The 16,572-nt window shown below is 33.8% G+C and overlaps 2 protein-coding genes across 2 annotated transcripts; one reads left to right on the plus strand and one right to left on the minus strand.

The window, feature by feature from the left end:
- Nucleotides 1–2,937: 2,937 nt before the first annotated feature.
- On the plus strand, nt 2,938–5,977 carry LOC147409654 (putative protein phosphatase 2C 25). The gene is made up of 5 exons (XM_086459527.1): nt 2,938–3,759; nt 5,087–5,150; nt 5,269–5,423; nt 5,516–5,599; nt 5,734–5,977. The coding sequence occupies exons 1-3, from the start codon at nt 3,421–3,423 to the stop codon at nt 5,340–5,342; spliced, it is 477 nt and encodes a 158-aa protein (XP_086315653.1). The 5' UTR covers nt 2,938–3,420; the 3' UTR covers nt 5,343–5,423; nt 5,516–5,599; nt 5,734–5,977.
- Nucleotides 5,978–8,622: 2,645 nt separating this feature from the next.
- On the minus strand, nt 8,623–12,090 carry LOC147409655 (protein EPIDERMAL PATTERNING FACTOR 2-like). Its single transcript, XM_086459540.1, has 3 exons — nt 11,859–12,090; nt 11,489–11,553; nt 8,623–9,450 (listed from the first exon to the last, which is right to left on the minus strand). Exons 1-3 carry the CDS (start codon nt 11,935–11,937, stop codon nt 9,256–9,258), a joined length of 339 nt encoding a protein of 112 aa, XP_086315666.1. The 5' UTR covers nt 11,938–12,090; the 3' UTR covers nt 8,623–9,255.
- Nucleotides 12,091–16,572: the final 4,482 nt, after the last annotated feature.

Genomic DNA, 16,572 nt, shown 5'->3' on the forward strand with positions numbered 1-16,572 from the left:
GTCCAATTTTTGTTGAAAAATTATAGACCGTCCTATTTTTGTAAATCAATTTTGATGGGGTTAGAAGTTTTGGAATGGGATGATTTTTTGCCAGGATGATCCCCTCATCACAGAGATCATCCTCACAAAAAATCAGCCCATTCCAAACATTTTTGCCCATATAAGACAAACACGTTGTCTATATGTGTGTCGCAATGTGTGTTGTAGGAACCCGACCCTACGTTTATGGGGTATGTTCGGCATCCTACTATTTACCCTACGTTTTGCCCTACGTGTGTTTGTCTTACATGGGTTAGAAATTTTGGAATAGGATGATTTTTTATAAGAATGATATCTATGGTAAGGAGATCATCCTCATCAAAAATCGGCCCATTCCAAAACTTCTAACCCCATCAAAAATAGCTTACAAAAAATAGACGGTCCACGATTCTTCAACTTATAAACATGGGGCTAGAAGTTTCAGAATGGGCCAATTTTTTGTGAGGATGATCTTATCACTATAGAGATCATCATCACCAAAAATTAGGCCATTCCAAAACTTCTAACCATGTAGGACAAAACACGTAGGGCAAATAATAGGGTGCTCAACATTTTCCTATATATATATATATATATATATATGGGTAGCGTTCAATGGCCAACAGTTTGGCAAACATTTTGGCAAACACATTTTTCAAAACATGGGTTAGAGGTCTTGGAATGGGCTGATTTTTGGTGAGGATGATCTCTATGGTGAGGAGATCATCATCACCAAAAATCAGCCCATTCCAAAATTTCTAACCTCACCAAAAATGGTTTACAAAAAATGGACGGTTCACACTTTTTCAACTTGTAAAATGGGGCTAGAAGTTTTGGAATGAGCTGATTTTTGATGAGGATGATCTCCTCACCGTAGAGATCATCCTCACCAAAAATCAGCCCATTCCAAGACCTCTAACCCATGTTTTGAAAAAGTGTTTGCCAAAATGTTTGCCAAACTGTTGGCCACGGATAGGGACCCTATATGTACATATATATATATATATATATAGGAGGCAAATCATGAGACGTATGTAAAAACAATGGTGGTTCAAAATATGGGTTAGAGGTTTTTGATTGAGCTGATTTTTTGTAAAGATGTTCTCTATGATGAGAAGATCATCTTCACAAAAAATCAGCTCAATCTGAAACTTGTAAGTCCATCAAAAGTGGTTTACAAATTATTGGTAAAAAATCGACGGTCCACATTCTTAATCATTTTTTATGGGATTAGAAGTTTCAATTTGGACTGATTTTTTTTAGGATGATCTTCTCAACACAGAGATCATCCTCACAAAAAATCAGTTCAATCCAAAACCTCTAACCCATACTTTGAATTTATTTTATTATTACATTGTTTTTACATATGTCCCATGATCCGTCCTAGATATATATATATATAGGGGACGGTTCAAGGGTCATATGAGAAAACATATGAAAAAACTTTCGTTTTTCAAAATAAGAGTTAGAGGTTTTGGATTGAGCTGATTTTTTACAAGGATGGTCACTATGATGAAAAGATCATCCTCACAAAAAATCAGCTCAATCAGAAACTTCTAAATCCATCAAAAGTGATTTACAAATTAATGATAAAAATTAGTAAAAAATCGACGGTTCACATTCTAAATCACTTTTAATGGGGTTAGAAGTTTCAGATTGGGCTGTTTTTTTTTTTTTTTTTTTTATGATCTTCCCATTATAGAGATCATCCTCACAAAAAATCAGCTCAATCCAAAATTTCTAACCCATAATTTTAAATTTTATTAAAAACGAAAGTTTTTACATATGTTTTCTCATATGGCCCTTGAACCTGACCCATATATATATATGGGAAATGTTCAGCAACAAACATTTTAACAAACATTTTGGCAAAACATTTTTCAAAACATGGGATAGAGGTTTTGGAATGGGCTGATTTTTTGTGAGGATGATCTCTACGGTGAGGAGATCATCATCACCAAATATCAGCCCATTCCAAAACTTCTAACCTCATCAAAAATGGTTTACACAAAATGGACGGTCCACGATTTTTCAACTTGTAAAATGGGGCTAGAAGTTTTGGAATGGGCTGATTTTTGGTGAGGATGATCTCCTCACCATAAAGATCATCCTCACCAAAAATCAGCCCATTCCAAAACCTCCAACCAATGTCTTGAAAAATGTTTTGCCAAAATGTTTTTCAAAATGTTTGTTGCTGAACGGGACCCTATATTATATATATATATATATATATATATATATATGGGAAATGTTCAGCACCCTAAGTTTTACCACACACTTTAACAAACGTTTTTTGTCCTACATGGGTTAGAAGTTTTGGAATGGGCTGATTTTTGGTGAGGATGATCTCTATAATTAGAAGATCATCCTCCCCAAAAATCAGCCCATTCCGAAATGTTTAGCCCCATGTTTACACGTTGAAAAATCGTGGACCGTCCATTTTTTGTAAACCATTTTTTATGGGGTTAGAAGTTTTGGAATGAGCTGATTTTTGGTGAGGATGATCTCCTCACCATAGAGATCATCCTCACCAAAAATCAGCCCATTCCAAAACTTCCAACCCATGTAGGACAAAACACGTTTGTTAAAGTGTGTGGTAAAGCTTAGGGTGCTGAACGGGACCCTATATATATATATAGGGTCCCGTTCAGCACCCTAAGCTTTACCACACACTTTAACAAACGTGTTTTGTCCTACATGGGTTGGAAGTTTTGGAATGGGCTGATTTTTGGTGAGGATGATCTCTATGGTGAGGAGATCATCCTCACCAAAAATCAGCTCATTCCAAAACTTCTAACCCCATCAAAATTGATTTACAAAAAATGGACGGTCCACATTTTTTCAACGTGTAAACATGGGGCTAAACATTTCGGAATGGGCTGATTTTTGGGGAGGATGATCTTCTAATCATAGAGATCATCCTCACCAAAAATCAGCCCATTCCAAAACTTCTAACCCATGTAGGACAAAAAACGTTTGTTAAAGTGTGTGGTAAAACTTAGGGTGCTGAACATTTCCCTATATATATATATGGGGGGCGTTCGCTGGCTAACGGTTTGGCGAATTGTTTGGCAAACATTTTTGAATCGTTGGATATAGCTCGATTTGACGGACGAGATTAGATCTCGGCGTAATTTTATTTAAACTTCGAAACTTATATATATTACAGCGCCATCCCTCTAAATATATATATATTAGTGTTTACTCCCTCTTCTCTTTAAACCCCGTAGAACAGAGCAGAGAGTTCTCTTCGAACTCTCTCTCTCTTTTCTCTGTCGTTCTCTTCTCTCGTTGAAACCCTCGCCGTCGCTCTCTCTCGTGAACTCTCTCATTCACTCCCGATCTCGCTCTCGCCTGAAACACTCCCTCTGTTGCTTCGCTGCGATTGAGAGCTCTTCAGCCATGATTCCTCTCTTCTGCAAAACCTCTATCTCATCTCCTAAAAACCCTAAATCTCCATGGATCTCCATCTATGGTCTCCATGTTCTTCATCTGGTAGTTGTCTTTCTTCATCTTTGCGGACACGGATTCAAAAATCACCGAGTATGCTACGGAGTTTTAAAAAGGATGATTGATATTCCGGTAACTCCGTTGAGTTTCGAAGCAACTGCGATGACGCCGGTGGTGGCGGAGTTGGAGGTGGAGAGAGAAAGCTTTTTTGTTTATTGTAAGAAAGGAAAAAAGGAGACGATGGAGGATTGGTATTCGGCGGTCGTGGATCTTCAAGGAGATCCTAAACAGGTTTGTTCAACCTTCAAATTAATTAAGTTGTCTATGTTTTGTTTCCATTTTTTTCTTTATGTTAGGTTTAATGATGGTGAGTTTTCTAAGTAATGGGAATACTTGAGATTGTCTGGAACAGGTCAGAAATTATGAAAATGTTGGGGAATTAATATTGGTTTGGTTGTTTGTTTTATAAAAAAACAGAGAGGGAATATTTTCATGATAAAGAAGTTATATTTTAGGAGAATAGGTATGGTTGTGAGCTTATGATTTTTTTAAAAGGGGGAAATTTGTGGTCGCTCAGCCCGTTATTTGTGTTGAAATATTGAAGGTCATCAGAATTTTAAGGAGAAAGATATGAGAAATCATAAACAAATGAGAACAAAAATTGTATTGGGAGAATTAGTCTGTGCTAGATGATCACACTTGTAGTGAAAATTCAAAATTATTAGGATTAAGTAGAAAAGTTGAATAATTAAAATATTACAGCATTTTCTTCTTCTTTTTCTTCTTCTTGGCTTATAATATTCAATCTCTGGATGCATATTTTTCGGCATTTTTTCTCTTCTTAATACAACATTAGATTCTGATTGATTTCTTTCGTGGGGAATGGCCGGGCCAAGAGTGTATTAGATTTGGCCTTTCACTTAAGTGGGCAGCTTCCTGAATGAGCCTGAAATTTGGGTTAACAAGATGAATCCTATGGTTTAATGATGTTTTTTTTTTCCGGTGTGTATGTGGAAAAAGGACACAGTTTTATTTACTATCTAGAAGAAAAATGTTGGTCAAGTGTTTAAGATCACCTAATTGGTTTGTGCTGTCATATGCTATGACTTATCCTATCAATAAATATTTACATGTAGTTTTATAGGAAAAGACAGTGCCCAATTCTTTGGGATAAATGATGATGATGGGTGTATATAGGGAAAAGGTGGCCAAAAAGTTTGATAGTTGCCATGTGTGATTGCATATGCTATTTTTGGTTAATACAATCGTGCATGTCAATTTATGACCATTAGGTCATTATGCGATCGCATATGCTTTCTTTCATTTTTTCTTGTTCTTCTTTTTAGAATAGATTCTCCTCATATACAACGGTTTATGCTATTGCTTGATTACGCATGCGTAATCGGCATTGCATGTGCAATTCAATAACATTGGTCCAAAAGGAGGCTCTTGGTTGAGTATTTAGGAAAATTTCCAGTGTTGTAAATTTTGGGCTTTGCCTTGTTGAAGGGTTGACCTAGTATTTGGATAGATTGAATTGACAATTATTATACTTATATGGTTTACTGAATTCAGGATTATGATTCTCATATTGCTGCTTTTGTTATTCTTTTTGAAGTTATACCCTTATCAAGGAGTTATCAATGACGACTACAACATAGTAAACACTCTAGCTGGCCATGGTAAGTGTGGACCCTTTTGGCAAATATAATCAGTGTGCAGTTTAACAATTCTCACATTGACAGTTTGTTTCTTCGATAAACATTGACACTGGTGCATCTTTCCTTATCAATTTCTTAGGTCTACAAGCAGGCACTTCTACTGGCCCACAAATTGAAGTCAGAGATGATGATGATGAGCCACCTTTGAGTTAAAATGATGATGATGATTTAGATGATGTTGATGAAGGAGAGGAGCGGAACGCACGTCATTTAGTTCTAGCTTAGTTTGAGAAGGTAAACTGTTCTTATGCATACGAAGTGTAAGATTTAATTAGGGTTATTCTTGTTAATAACCTCCTTGTTATATTACAAATTTGATCAAATAGGTTACACGGACCAAAAGCAGATGGAAATGCACACTCAAGAATGGCTTTTTATGCATTGATAATAAGGACGTTCTTTTCTCCAAGGTTTGTTTCAAGGGACAGATCTTTCAATATGATTCATGTCTCTGCTTATTATATTATTAATTAGAGATCTTTGGCTGAATTCTTGTGGATTTCAATGTTTTGAGAGCTCTTCTCTTAATGCCCACTTTTTGCAGGCCAATGGAGAATTTTAATTCCGATTTTATTAGCAAGAGGACAACTCACTTTCAACCCACAAATCTTGGATAACTATGGGAAGAGTGAATTCAGAAAGGGGCCTCCTTAGTGTTCTTGATAATTTCTATAGAATGGTGAAAGGCACAAAGGTAGATAATATGATGATTGGTTCCTTAATAGATGGACAGTGTACATGAGAGAAGAAAGAACAATGACCGGACCCCGAGTTATTTATTTGGTGAAATATGTAATTCTATTCACTGTGTATATTTCTTATTCGTCAAATTACAAATGACACTTGTTTTTGGATTTTTTTTGGAATCTATTACATTCTTTGCATGTATTTTTGGGGATTACTAGAAAGGCATTGCATTATATATTACAAGATTTTTCCATTGGGACATCATAAGAAATGATCTTATGTCGGTGACTTTGAGGAAGTGGCCTTCTTTAATTAATGTTCAAATAATGCTTTTGTGTCTTTGATTTCAAAGAAAAGGCGGTAGAAGACATATGGTACCTTCAATTGATTATTCTAGTAGGCTACATATAGAATCATGGCAAAATGCTGCCATTGAGACTGAAATTGGTTATCTCATCAATGATTGGCCCCTAAGAGGGAGCATCATTAGGGAATGGTGTTATGATCTTTACTAGTGCATTGATTATAGGATCGACTAAGGTGCTTTAAAGTTATTTGCTAGGTCGATTTGGAGAAGCTAAATTTTAGTTCAAATAGAAGTTGGGACATGTGGATTTTGGCTGTGGAACAAATGGATCTTAAAATGTGTTCTTTCGTCATATTTTTCAATCAGGGTGAATGGAAGTTCGACTTGTTTTTTCCAGAGCTCTTGAAGATTAATGCTGATCCGTTATCTCCTTCCTTTTCAACATTGTGGTTGAAGCCCTTTATTGCCTTGTAGCTCAGGCAATGAGTAATGCAAGGTTTTATGGTCAAGGAAAGTCCCATATTCAATTTGCCAATGACACCCATATGTTTGTCGATGTATCTTCCTATTAATTGAAATTCATGAGGTTTATTGCGTTATTTTGTGATTGGTGTGTTTAGCTGTCGACTTCTCAAAAAGCAAAGCAAAGTATTCAGTGTTGGGAATCTGTCACCAAACTAGAAAGAAATTGATGTTCTTGTATGGAAGGAAATCAATTCAGGTCAAGTGCATGCTCTCTAGCATCATTGTTTATTTTCTTTCCCTATTCTTCATCTCTAGACATGTTAATTAGTAAATTAACAAATTCATTAGCAATTCCTTATGGGTCGAAAAATACAGATCATACATGATACAAGAATGAGTCCATTCAGGATCTAGTCTTAGAAAGAGTTTGTAGACATTTAAGATTACAGAAATATGCTATCGGTTTCCTTCAAAGAGACCAAACTTGGGGATATGTATTATGTGAGTCTTTAGATGAAATATCACCAATAGAAAATTTTCAACATTTCAGTGTTTCTCTGTTGCTTGCTGAACTTCTTCAGGCCTGATGGATGGCACAATCTTTCCAAGAACATGAGGACTATTTTCTCGGCCTGTTCGCTAGTAATATTTTCTTCATTAGTGACTCTAAGCACGCTCTCAATGATGCTAATGTCACTCTCATTTGCCTCCATTCTTAGACTCTCAACAATCAAAAGAATGCCTTCAGCTGGCTCCATGGTGTCCATTGAGAAACTTTCTTACGTAATGCCCCCACACCTCCTTTCACTTTGTGAGATTGATGATTCAAATAGTCAAGATTGACAATTCAAATCATTGAGATCAACCTTTGATCCAATCGTCCAGATCGTTGATCTTGATAGTTGAACATGAATCATTGAGACTAACTATTCAAATGGTCAATATTGACCTTTTAAAACTATCGAGATCAATGATTATAAATTGTCGATCTCAAGGTTTGAATATGAATTATTACTTGTAAAGAAGATAAATTTTAATTTTTTTGTTTTTTAAATGTTATTAAATCATATTTTTAGTGGAACAAATTATTACAAAGTTATACTTTGTAGATAATATGTTATTTTTTAAAAGTAAATTTTCTTAATAATGATTTTAAAATATATTTATCTCATTTGATTCTTGAGAACCAGAACTAATGGGTACCCGTGATTTTTTGGCGGTTCCGGTTCCACTTATTTTAGAATCAAACCCCAAACTGACAAGAATCAGAACCGAAAAAATATAATAATTATGGTTCTAATTTTCTTAGGAATTGAACCGGAACCAACCCATTGACACCCCTAATTGAGGGGATGTCTATTCCCACAAAACTGCAAAAAGCGTGGATCCTACCGATATGTTTTAGTTTATAAATTATGCTACAATTCACTCATGCCTATGAAAGAGACATCCTCTTTGGGATTAAGGGGTTAAAAGCAAAAAAAATAAAATTAGGAATATTATTTATTTGTTTTTAGGTTAAAGGGTATAAGATGAAAAATAATAAAATGAAGTAAATGATGAAATATAATAAAGCTACATGAGATGCAGAGGAAAAGGGTCTAATAAAATTTATTATTGGATGGGTTCTTTATTCTTTGTCCCCTCACAAAAATGGATCCTACATTTATGTTTTATTATATAGATTGTATATACACCGTATCATTATCTTGATTTAGTTACACACTTCAATAGTTTTGGCCCATCATAAAATAGATAAAGAAAGAAAGAATGGGTTGGGTACCCATATTGAAGAATCTCTTCTCAGTTGAAAAATCCATATTCTTCTATATAATCATCCATCTATCATTGAGAATCTACACCCTCAATTTTTATTTTTCTTAATCAAATTCGAAATTTATCCATGGCTTGAGTACCAAAAGCGAGAATGGTTGTGATGCCAAGTTATGATTGAAGACTTTGTAGGTAGGTGGGATGGGGTTTAGTGTCTCTGATTTTTGGCATGACTAGTCGTCTCGACAGGCTTTGCTCTTCTAATAAAATTTTACTTGTAAAAACAAAACGGATAAATTGGATTTATTCTCTTAGTTGTTGATTATTCATAGGAATCTTAATAAAATTTAAATATAAAATATTAGAAACAAATCATTATTAAAGATATATGGTTAGGATGACTAGAAATTGTACCTATCTAGTGGGACCATGACATTTAATCTGATGTGGTACTTGGGTGAAATAATCACTCAAGGAGGAAGAACACTTTGAATTCAAAATTTCGAAATCGAGCATAGTCTACACAACTACACAACATTAAGGGTAGGGGAAGGGAGAAACCCAACCCAACTAAAATTTAATAAAATAAAATCACCCAAAAACTAACCAATCTTGCAAAAATAAAAATAAAAACTCAAACTCGGTCTACCATGTACAGATTACCCAATCCTTCCTCAAATCTTCACTTCTATTTTGCTTTTGTTCCTCTGAGAAAAATGTAAAGAAGGCCAAAAGGTGATGAAATTCGAACGCATCAAAACAATGAATAACATTTGATTTCCATAGGATTAATAATAAAAAATCTGCTCGTCTTGAACATGATTATTAAACTGATCAACTGGAAGGCACTTGGTAGTATTTGCCTTTACACATGCACCTGTAAACAACTGGGCAAGACTCTACACTAGTGCACCTGAAGCTCACCATCACCCTCTTGCATGGAAAACAAGGCCCACAAGCATGTGAGCAATCAGGCAAGCTTGAACCTGTTGGGTATAGTTCCATTCCAACATCTTCCTTGTCTCCTCCCTATATACATAAATAAAACCATGAATTAATGACTTGGTTTTAAAACTCGTTTTGACGTCGTCTAGAACAAGTTTTTCAATACGTTTGAGATATCTCGTTCAACAATGAGAAAAGTGAATCTGGGTTTTAAATCCCATCTGATACATTGACTTGTCTATCCATCTCATTGGTGGATGATACTAAGACGTATCGGACAAGTCATCTCGGTCGAATACGAGATTTAAAACCATGATTAATAATGACGAAAAAGAGTAGTATTGAATGTAACACTTTATTTTATACTATTATAGATAAACTAATTATTTTGATTTAATCATTAATGGATTTGTCAATGTACATTTTTATAATTAAAAGATATTACTTGCTATAGATTTGCGTCAATAATACTTTCTCCTCTCATGATAATAGTCTATCTAGATAGATAAAACTATGGGTAAATAGGGCTTTCACTCCCTATAGCTTGATACAATTCCATGTTGACACCCTAACATTTTCACAATTGCACTTACCTCCCTTTCATAGACGGTGTTAAAATTTAGATGTTATTTTACTAATTTTTTTTATACAAAAATGATAAATTTTAAAGAGACATGCTAAATTGACACTATTTTTGGCCAACACCCAACAAACTTTTGACATGTGGCGTAATGACATCAACAATAGAGAGAGCTTCTCTCTTTTGCCCGTTGCCCACATATTTATTTTGTTAGATTTCAAATCTTAAAAAGATTCGTTGGGCCCACATTGATTATCACATTGACAATCCAACAACACAACCTTTTAGATTTCATGAAAATATTCATATTCAAAAAAATAGAAAATAAATTAAAAATATATATTTTTCAAGTTTGATCCAAAGTGTTGAAAATGGACAGCCCCGAATTTAAAAATAAAATTCAACAATGAAAAATATATTTTTTTTAAGTTCATATAATTTTATCCTCTACAACTCCATTGCATCGGATCATGTTTTTTAATGTCACAAAATGATCAAATTAGAAAGTTTGTTTTGTCACTCTGGGTGGGAAAGAGAAAGGGGTGTTGGCTAAAAACAACGTGCATATAACATCACTCAATTTTAAAACAATATAAATGTGTCGGCTAAGCATTCACAAGTAAACCTTTTTTTTCACTGAAATATTTTTGTTTATAAAAAGGAATAAAATTTTTAAAAAGTTAAAATGGTCTTTATAAAAGTAAAAAGTTATTTTTTAACTGTTTGATTGATGGCTAGTAGAAGGCAAGAGGGAAAGTGAACCCATTAGATAATTATAGGGGAGGTAAGTGCAATTGTCAAAACGTTAGAGGGTCAATATGAAATTATATCAAATCACAGGGTGGGGTTAAAGTGTAATTTACCCTAAGATTAATGTTTTATTGTAGAAAAATGTTGAACTGACTTACTTCGATACTACACTAAACATTGCACTGACGTGGCAGTGTGCAAATAACCATAATTTTTTTTTCTTATATCTCGAGGAAAAAATTTATGATTTTTGGCACACTACCACATCAGCACAGTGTCTTGAGGGAAGTCAATTCAGAATGACTCTTTATTTTATATTAAACATAAGTGTAATTTAATAATTTAAAAAAATCATTTAATGTAAATTTTGATCAACAATACTCTATATATAACATAAACATAGTTTATTTCAAATACTTTAATAAAATTAGGAATATGTAATTTAAAAAATTATTTAATGAAGATTTCGCCAATGATAAACATCAGTCTCTCATTATAGCATACCAACTTAAACATAATTTATAATTTAAAAAGTTTTTTAATATTGATTTGCATCAACAATACTTATCTTTCTTAATTATAGTTGGAAGAATAAGTGTAATGATTTCATAATTTAAAAAATTTAATATCGGCTTGCATTGCAACACTGGCCTCACTTAGTATAATAATATATATAGGTACAATATTTTGAGAAATAAAAATCAAATAATTATAAATTTTAACATATTAAATAACTATTTTTGGTATATATGCATGTTTAGTTGACTAACACAGAGAGAGAGAGAGAGAGACCTTGGTGTTCACATATCTCTGATCTCTTTTGGAGCTACCTTCACCATTAAAGCCCATTGAAACGTCTGGCAAAATATATACAAAAAAATAAATTAGAGTTTATACAAGTTAATGTAAAATAGGGTCTTTTTTGAGAATAATCTTTAACCCCTTTAGAGGGCTGTGATGTTAGATTGCCAACGGGGTAATCCATGTGGACCCAATGACCCTTAGTAAGATTGTAAATCTTATCATGTTAGTCAGGGTAGCCTGACTATTTTGGTCATTCTCTGTTAGCCTCACTAGGAGACTATAGTGTTGGGAGGTATCCAATACCTTTGAAAATAATCGGGTATCTCAAATATTCACCAAAAAACCAAAGTTTACTTACTGTTAGTAGTTAACAATCGGAGACTTTTGCCAACAGTAAGAACCGAAATAAGAACTACAGCAAGCAACAAGTTCTTCATTTCCAACCCAAACTTTAGGAAAAAATCTCAAACATTTACAATTGGAAAAAAATAAAAAAGCAAAGCTTATAAAACAATAAAGAGAGGAAGAGAGAAGCTCAAGTGAACTTAGAAGAAGAAAGAGGTTAGTATATGTAGGGAGGGAGGGAAAAATATCTGATTTAAATGAAGGAGAAGTAATTTCTGATGCACTTCACATGATCCCTCACTACTGTTTTCAAAGTGTCACATGTTTTGTTTGAGTCACCCACAACAAAACGGATGACTAATTCTATTTTGCTATTAAAACAAACATCAAACTTTTGATGCCCACTCCTTCCAATCAGTAAAACTGACACTTGGTGAGTGATGAATGATTTCTAACCGTTGGATATAGTATTATTGTTTGTGTACACCGAAAGAAAAATGTGTTATATGGCATCAAAGAAAAGAATAGAGTATTTATTTGGTTTATTTTTGATTGGGTGGTGGGCCATGGAGAATGGGATTCACGTGGATAAAGGTATTAAATACTGATCATAGATTGTATCAGATGGTGAAGTAAAGACATGCTATAAGCGTGAGAAGCAGCTTTTGTCATAAATGAACTTCTCAAAAGCCTTTAATGGATGTTGGCCCTACATGTTGTCAAGTGAAAAGGATAACTGATACAATCTAGGGCTATCAATGGCTGAGGGTTGCGGCTGGGCCATCTTAAATGCAGGCCCAGCCCAAAATTCCGATGGAGGTCTTACAATATGGCCAAGCCCTGGCCTCGAACCTTTGTTCGAACGTGATTAAGTTGATTACAAAATTTCTACTTTTTTTTTATATATTTATTTATAACGGGGGTATCCAGACTTACATCCAACTAGGAGGACCGGATGAGCCAGGGTTGGAACCAAGGCATATGGGACCCTCCCCAGGCACGTGCCAAAGTTTATATTCTCACATATTGATTACACAATTTATTAGTCTTACTTGTGGGATTATACGAACTTGTGGGTAACGTCATTCTCATCATGATGATCATTGTAGAAAATTGGCTGTCACATTGTATTTATAACCAAAAAAAAAGAAAAAAGAAAAAAGAAAAGATGACCTAGACAAATAATTTAAACAAATATTGTAGATTTTTAAGCTTCAAATCAAATTTTTAAAAGTGTACGAATGTTAGAGTGGAATGAATTTTTTGAGGATAATTTTCCAAGCTATGGTACAATTGCTTATATGATTAGATTGTCTAACATGATATTGATGAAATGAATTATGTGTTTTAGGATGTTGGTATCCTCCACAACTTATTTTGGATAAAGATTTTAGCATTTTTTTTTTCTTTCTTGTGTGAGTAAAGTAAGCCCTAACACAATCTGGATTTTCCAACTTTGTTGGCTCAAGATTGAGACCTTAGCCCTTGTTTTTCTTGTCAGGTGAGTGATCGGGTAATATTTCAATGGGGACTAGACTAAAGCCAGTGTATAAATAGATCTTTAACAAAATAATCTACGAGATTAAAGATCTACGATTCAATAAATATAAAAAAAAAAAAAAAAAAAACTAGGTGGTTTATGTGATTATTTATGTTGTGGCTAGATCCCAAGCCACACACAGAAATTGATTATTGAAATTAATCTCTTCTAACACTAAAGTAATCAATTCCAACAATCAAATCCCAAGAATGTGTTGCAAAGCAAATGTAAGTAATAATAAAAAGTAGATAAATAAAAATATTCACAACACAAGATATATGTGATCCACCCACAATGGGGTTACATCCACGAGCAAATCGACAAATAGAAATCTACCATTAAAGGAAGAAATTACAAGTATGGAGGTTTATACTTACCTCCAACTCTCCAGTGAAACCCACAAAATCCCTACACCAATTCTAGTAAGAATCCAAACATGAAATCGATCCCACTCATGTTGTCATAAACCCGCCATAACAGTTTATAGATCACCCTCAAGTGCTATAAATTTCTAGGTTTTATAAGAAAATAAGAAACACATACATAGAAACTCAATGATTCCTCACACTCTCAACAAAAGAGAAAATCCCCTTTAAAGAAATCTCATTAATCTCAATGGAAAAAAGTTGGTAATTGAATCAGATTTGTCCCTTCTCGTTGGAACTCTCAAAGGTAGGAGATTCCCTTGGTTTCATGAGCACATTGTGGTTAAGTGTCTGCTCATACTCGGTGAGATTGAATGGGACATAAGGCATGTCTTTAGAGAGGGGAATAATGTGACTGATGCATTAGTGGTCTATGCCTCTTCATCTCGTTCTTCTGAATCTTTTGACCTTGTAAATAATCTTCCTTTAGTGGTAAGGCGGGCTTTTATTGGAGACCTCTTGAGTCTTCTAAATACCCGAGTTTTGTTATCCTCTTTTTAATATTATTGCTTGTTTATCAACAAAAAAAAAAAAAACTACCATATAGGAACCCTTTTGTTTCTCATTAACTAATGAAATAACATTATCCAAAATACCCTTTGACAATATCCATTAACCTTAATGAACAAAAGAATGGTGATTTTATATCACCAAACCCAACAGTTTAGAGTACTACAAATGAATTTAACTCTAGATCTATATCCATTCCAATGGTTTAGTACCACCTATATCATAATTTTGAGGATTGGATCACTAGTTATAAATAATACATTTGGTTATTCTTGTAGAATGTCTAGATGCATGACATCTTTGATAAAAGAACTAAATGAATGGGAATACACTTGTAATGAGCATTTAGGTTGGTGGCCTACGGTATCCATCAATATCTAGAAGGAATAGTGCTGAAGTGACCTCAAGATTGGACCTCACATCGCACACCCTGAGGTCCACTATTGAGATCACTCTAGCACGACTCATCTGTAAATACTACTTTCCAATAAGAGCAAAGTTAAAAAAAGTTTAATGTGGATAAAATGTTCTTTTATTGTACTGGTACATAATAAATAATTTCAAGACTTCCGTTAACAATCAGTGCATTCAACATGCTCACATATATGTTAAAGCCAATTGACACATTTCCCTATGAAGGACATTTTATATTTTTCCCCATATTTATTTTTTGTTTAATAATTCATGTGGAGGATTACAATGTACATTTATAATTGTAGCATGAATTTTTCCTTAAAACACGAATATCTCAATATCACGAATGGGTTGCGCTCAACTCTAATTTATTCCACCATTAGGGCTGCAACTAGGGTGGGTTTAAGAGTAGACCCAGGCTCAACCGACAACTCAATCCAAACATTGAGCTTGAGCTCATTAACCCAAGCTCAACCTGGGCTTGAGCTTCTAAACTAGGGTTGAGCTCAGCTTAGCTAGTCCAAGTTAAGTAATTTAGGGGGGGTTGGACACTTTGAACGAGTCTAATTTTGTTTTGATTAGAACAAAATTTTATATCTTAAATAAGAAATAATTAAAAAATATTTTAGAAATATATAATTAATGTAGAAATATTTATATATTATTATATAGTCTCGGGCTCAGGTTGATTATTGTAACCCAATCTCAACTCATGTTCTGCATAGCTCGGCTCAAACTCACCCATCAATCGGGTAAAGCCTAGATGGAACTCGCCCAAATTGCAGTTCAAGAAATCATCTTCCTTGTCTTTTAGGACCAATGTGATACTTGCCAAAGAGACTATAATGCTTCAATTAGTAAGATTGTTCAAGTTCAGAGAATTATGAAGGATCTGAATCTCCTTACTTCACCTACTCCTCATTCATTATATAGGGTTTCTTCCTATTATATCCTCCATTAGGTTATTTCCTTTTGTTACGCTCTTCCCTTATTGTTCTCGCAATCTTAGAGATCATGATTATCCCTTTTTTATTCGTACTACCAACAACGTTCTTAGATTGTTTCCCTATCCATATGTGGACACAATTTTCATATATTTGGATAAGCTTTTAATTATTGGGCGAATGAATATTTTTATGGAAAAGAAACTCATTTATGTCTTTAATTTTTCAAAATATTTAATCTTATGTAGAATTAATCCCACATAGAAGAGAAATGGTCTCTTAATATTCTTCTTATATATAGTTCAGATTATTTTTCCTTTCTTCATAATTGATTCTAGATTTTCAAAGACTAAGCTTGATCTAAGCCCTTCTACATTGTTCACATTGTCGAACAATGTAAAAGGAGATCCTTTGATGAATCTATCAATTAATTAATAGTTTGATTATTGGACACTAATTCTTAGATAGTTTATCATGACTGATTTTGGGACATTTGTTCTATTACTTTTGGTACTCAAATATTTTTTTTTCTTGCTCATAAGTCTAACATGAGTTAACAAATGATCATTGGGCATAGTAGACAAGGCATCCCTCTAGAAAGGGAGAAGTCTTGACTTCGAACCCCCTCATTGGCCACCCACATGGATTTATCCTTGCTTATTTAGTGCCGCTGAACTTCTTATTTAAATTCTTCAAACAAGTAAAAATCATTTAATTTTGAAATCTGGTTGTAAACATGATATGTGCTTTGTCATTTATCAATGGGTTTATACCAAATGCTTGATTCCAAATTAAAAAAAAAAAAAATTCTTGCATAATATGTTTAAGTTTATTCAGTTGCACTAAACTATTCTAATGAAAAGAGTTGCTTTAGTTGTTCAAATGCTCTGAAGC

The sequence above is a fragment of the Akebia trifoliata genome, chromosome 2 (genome assembly GCF_017979445.1).
Source record: "Akebia trifoliata isolate Shusen 1 chromosome 2, ASM1797944v1, whole genome shotgun sequence".
In the NCBI taxonomy this organism is placed as follows: Eukaryota; Viridiplantae; Streptophyta; class Magnoliopsida; order Ranunculales; family Lardizabalaceae; genus Akebia; species Akebia trifoliata.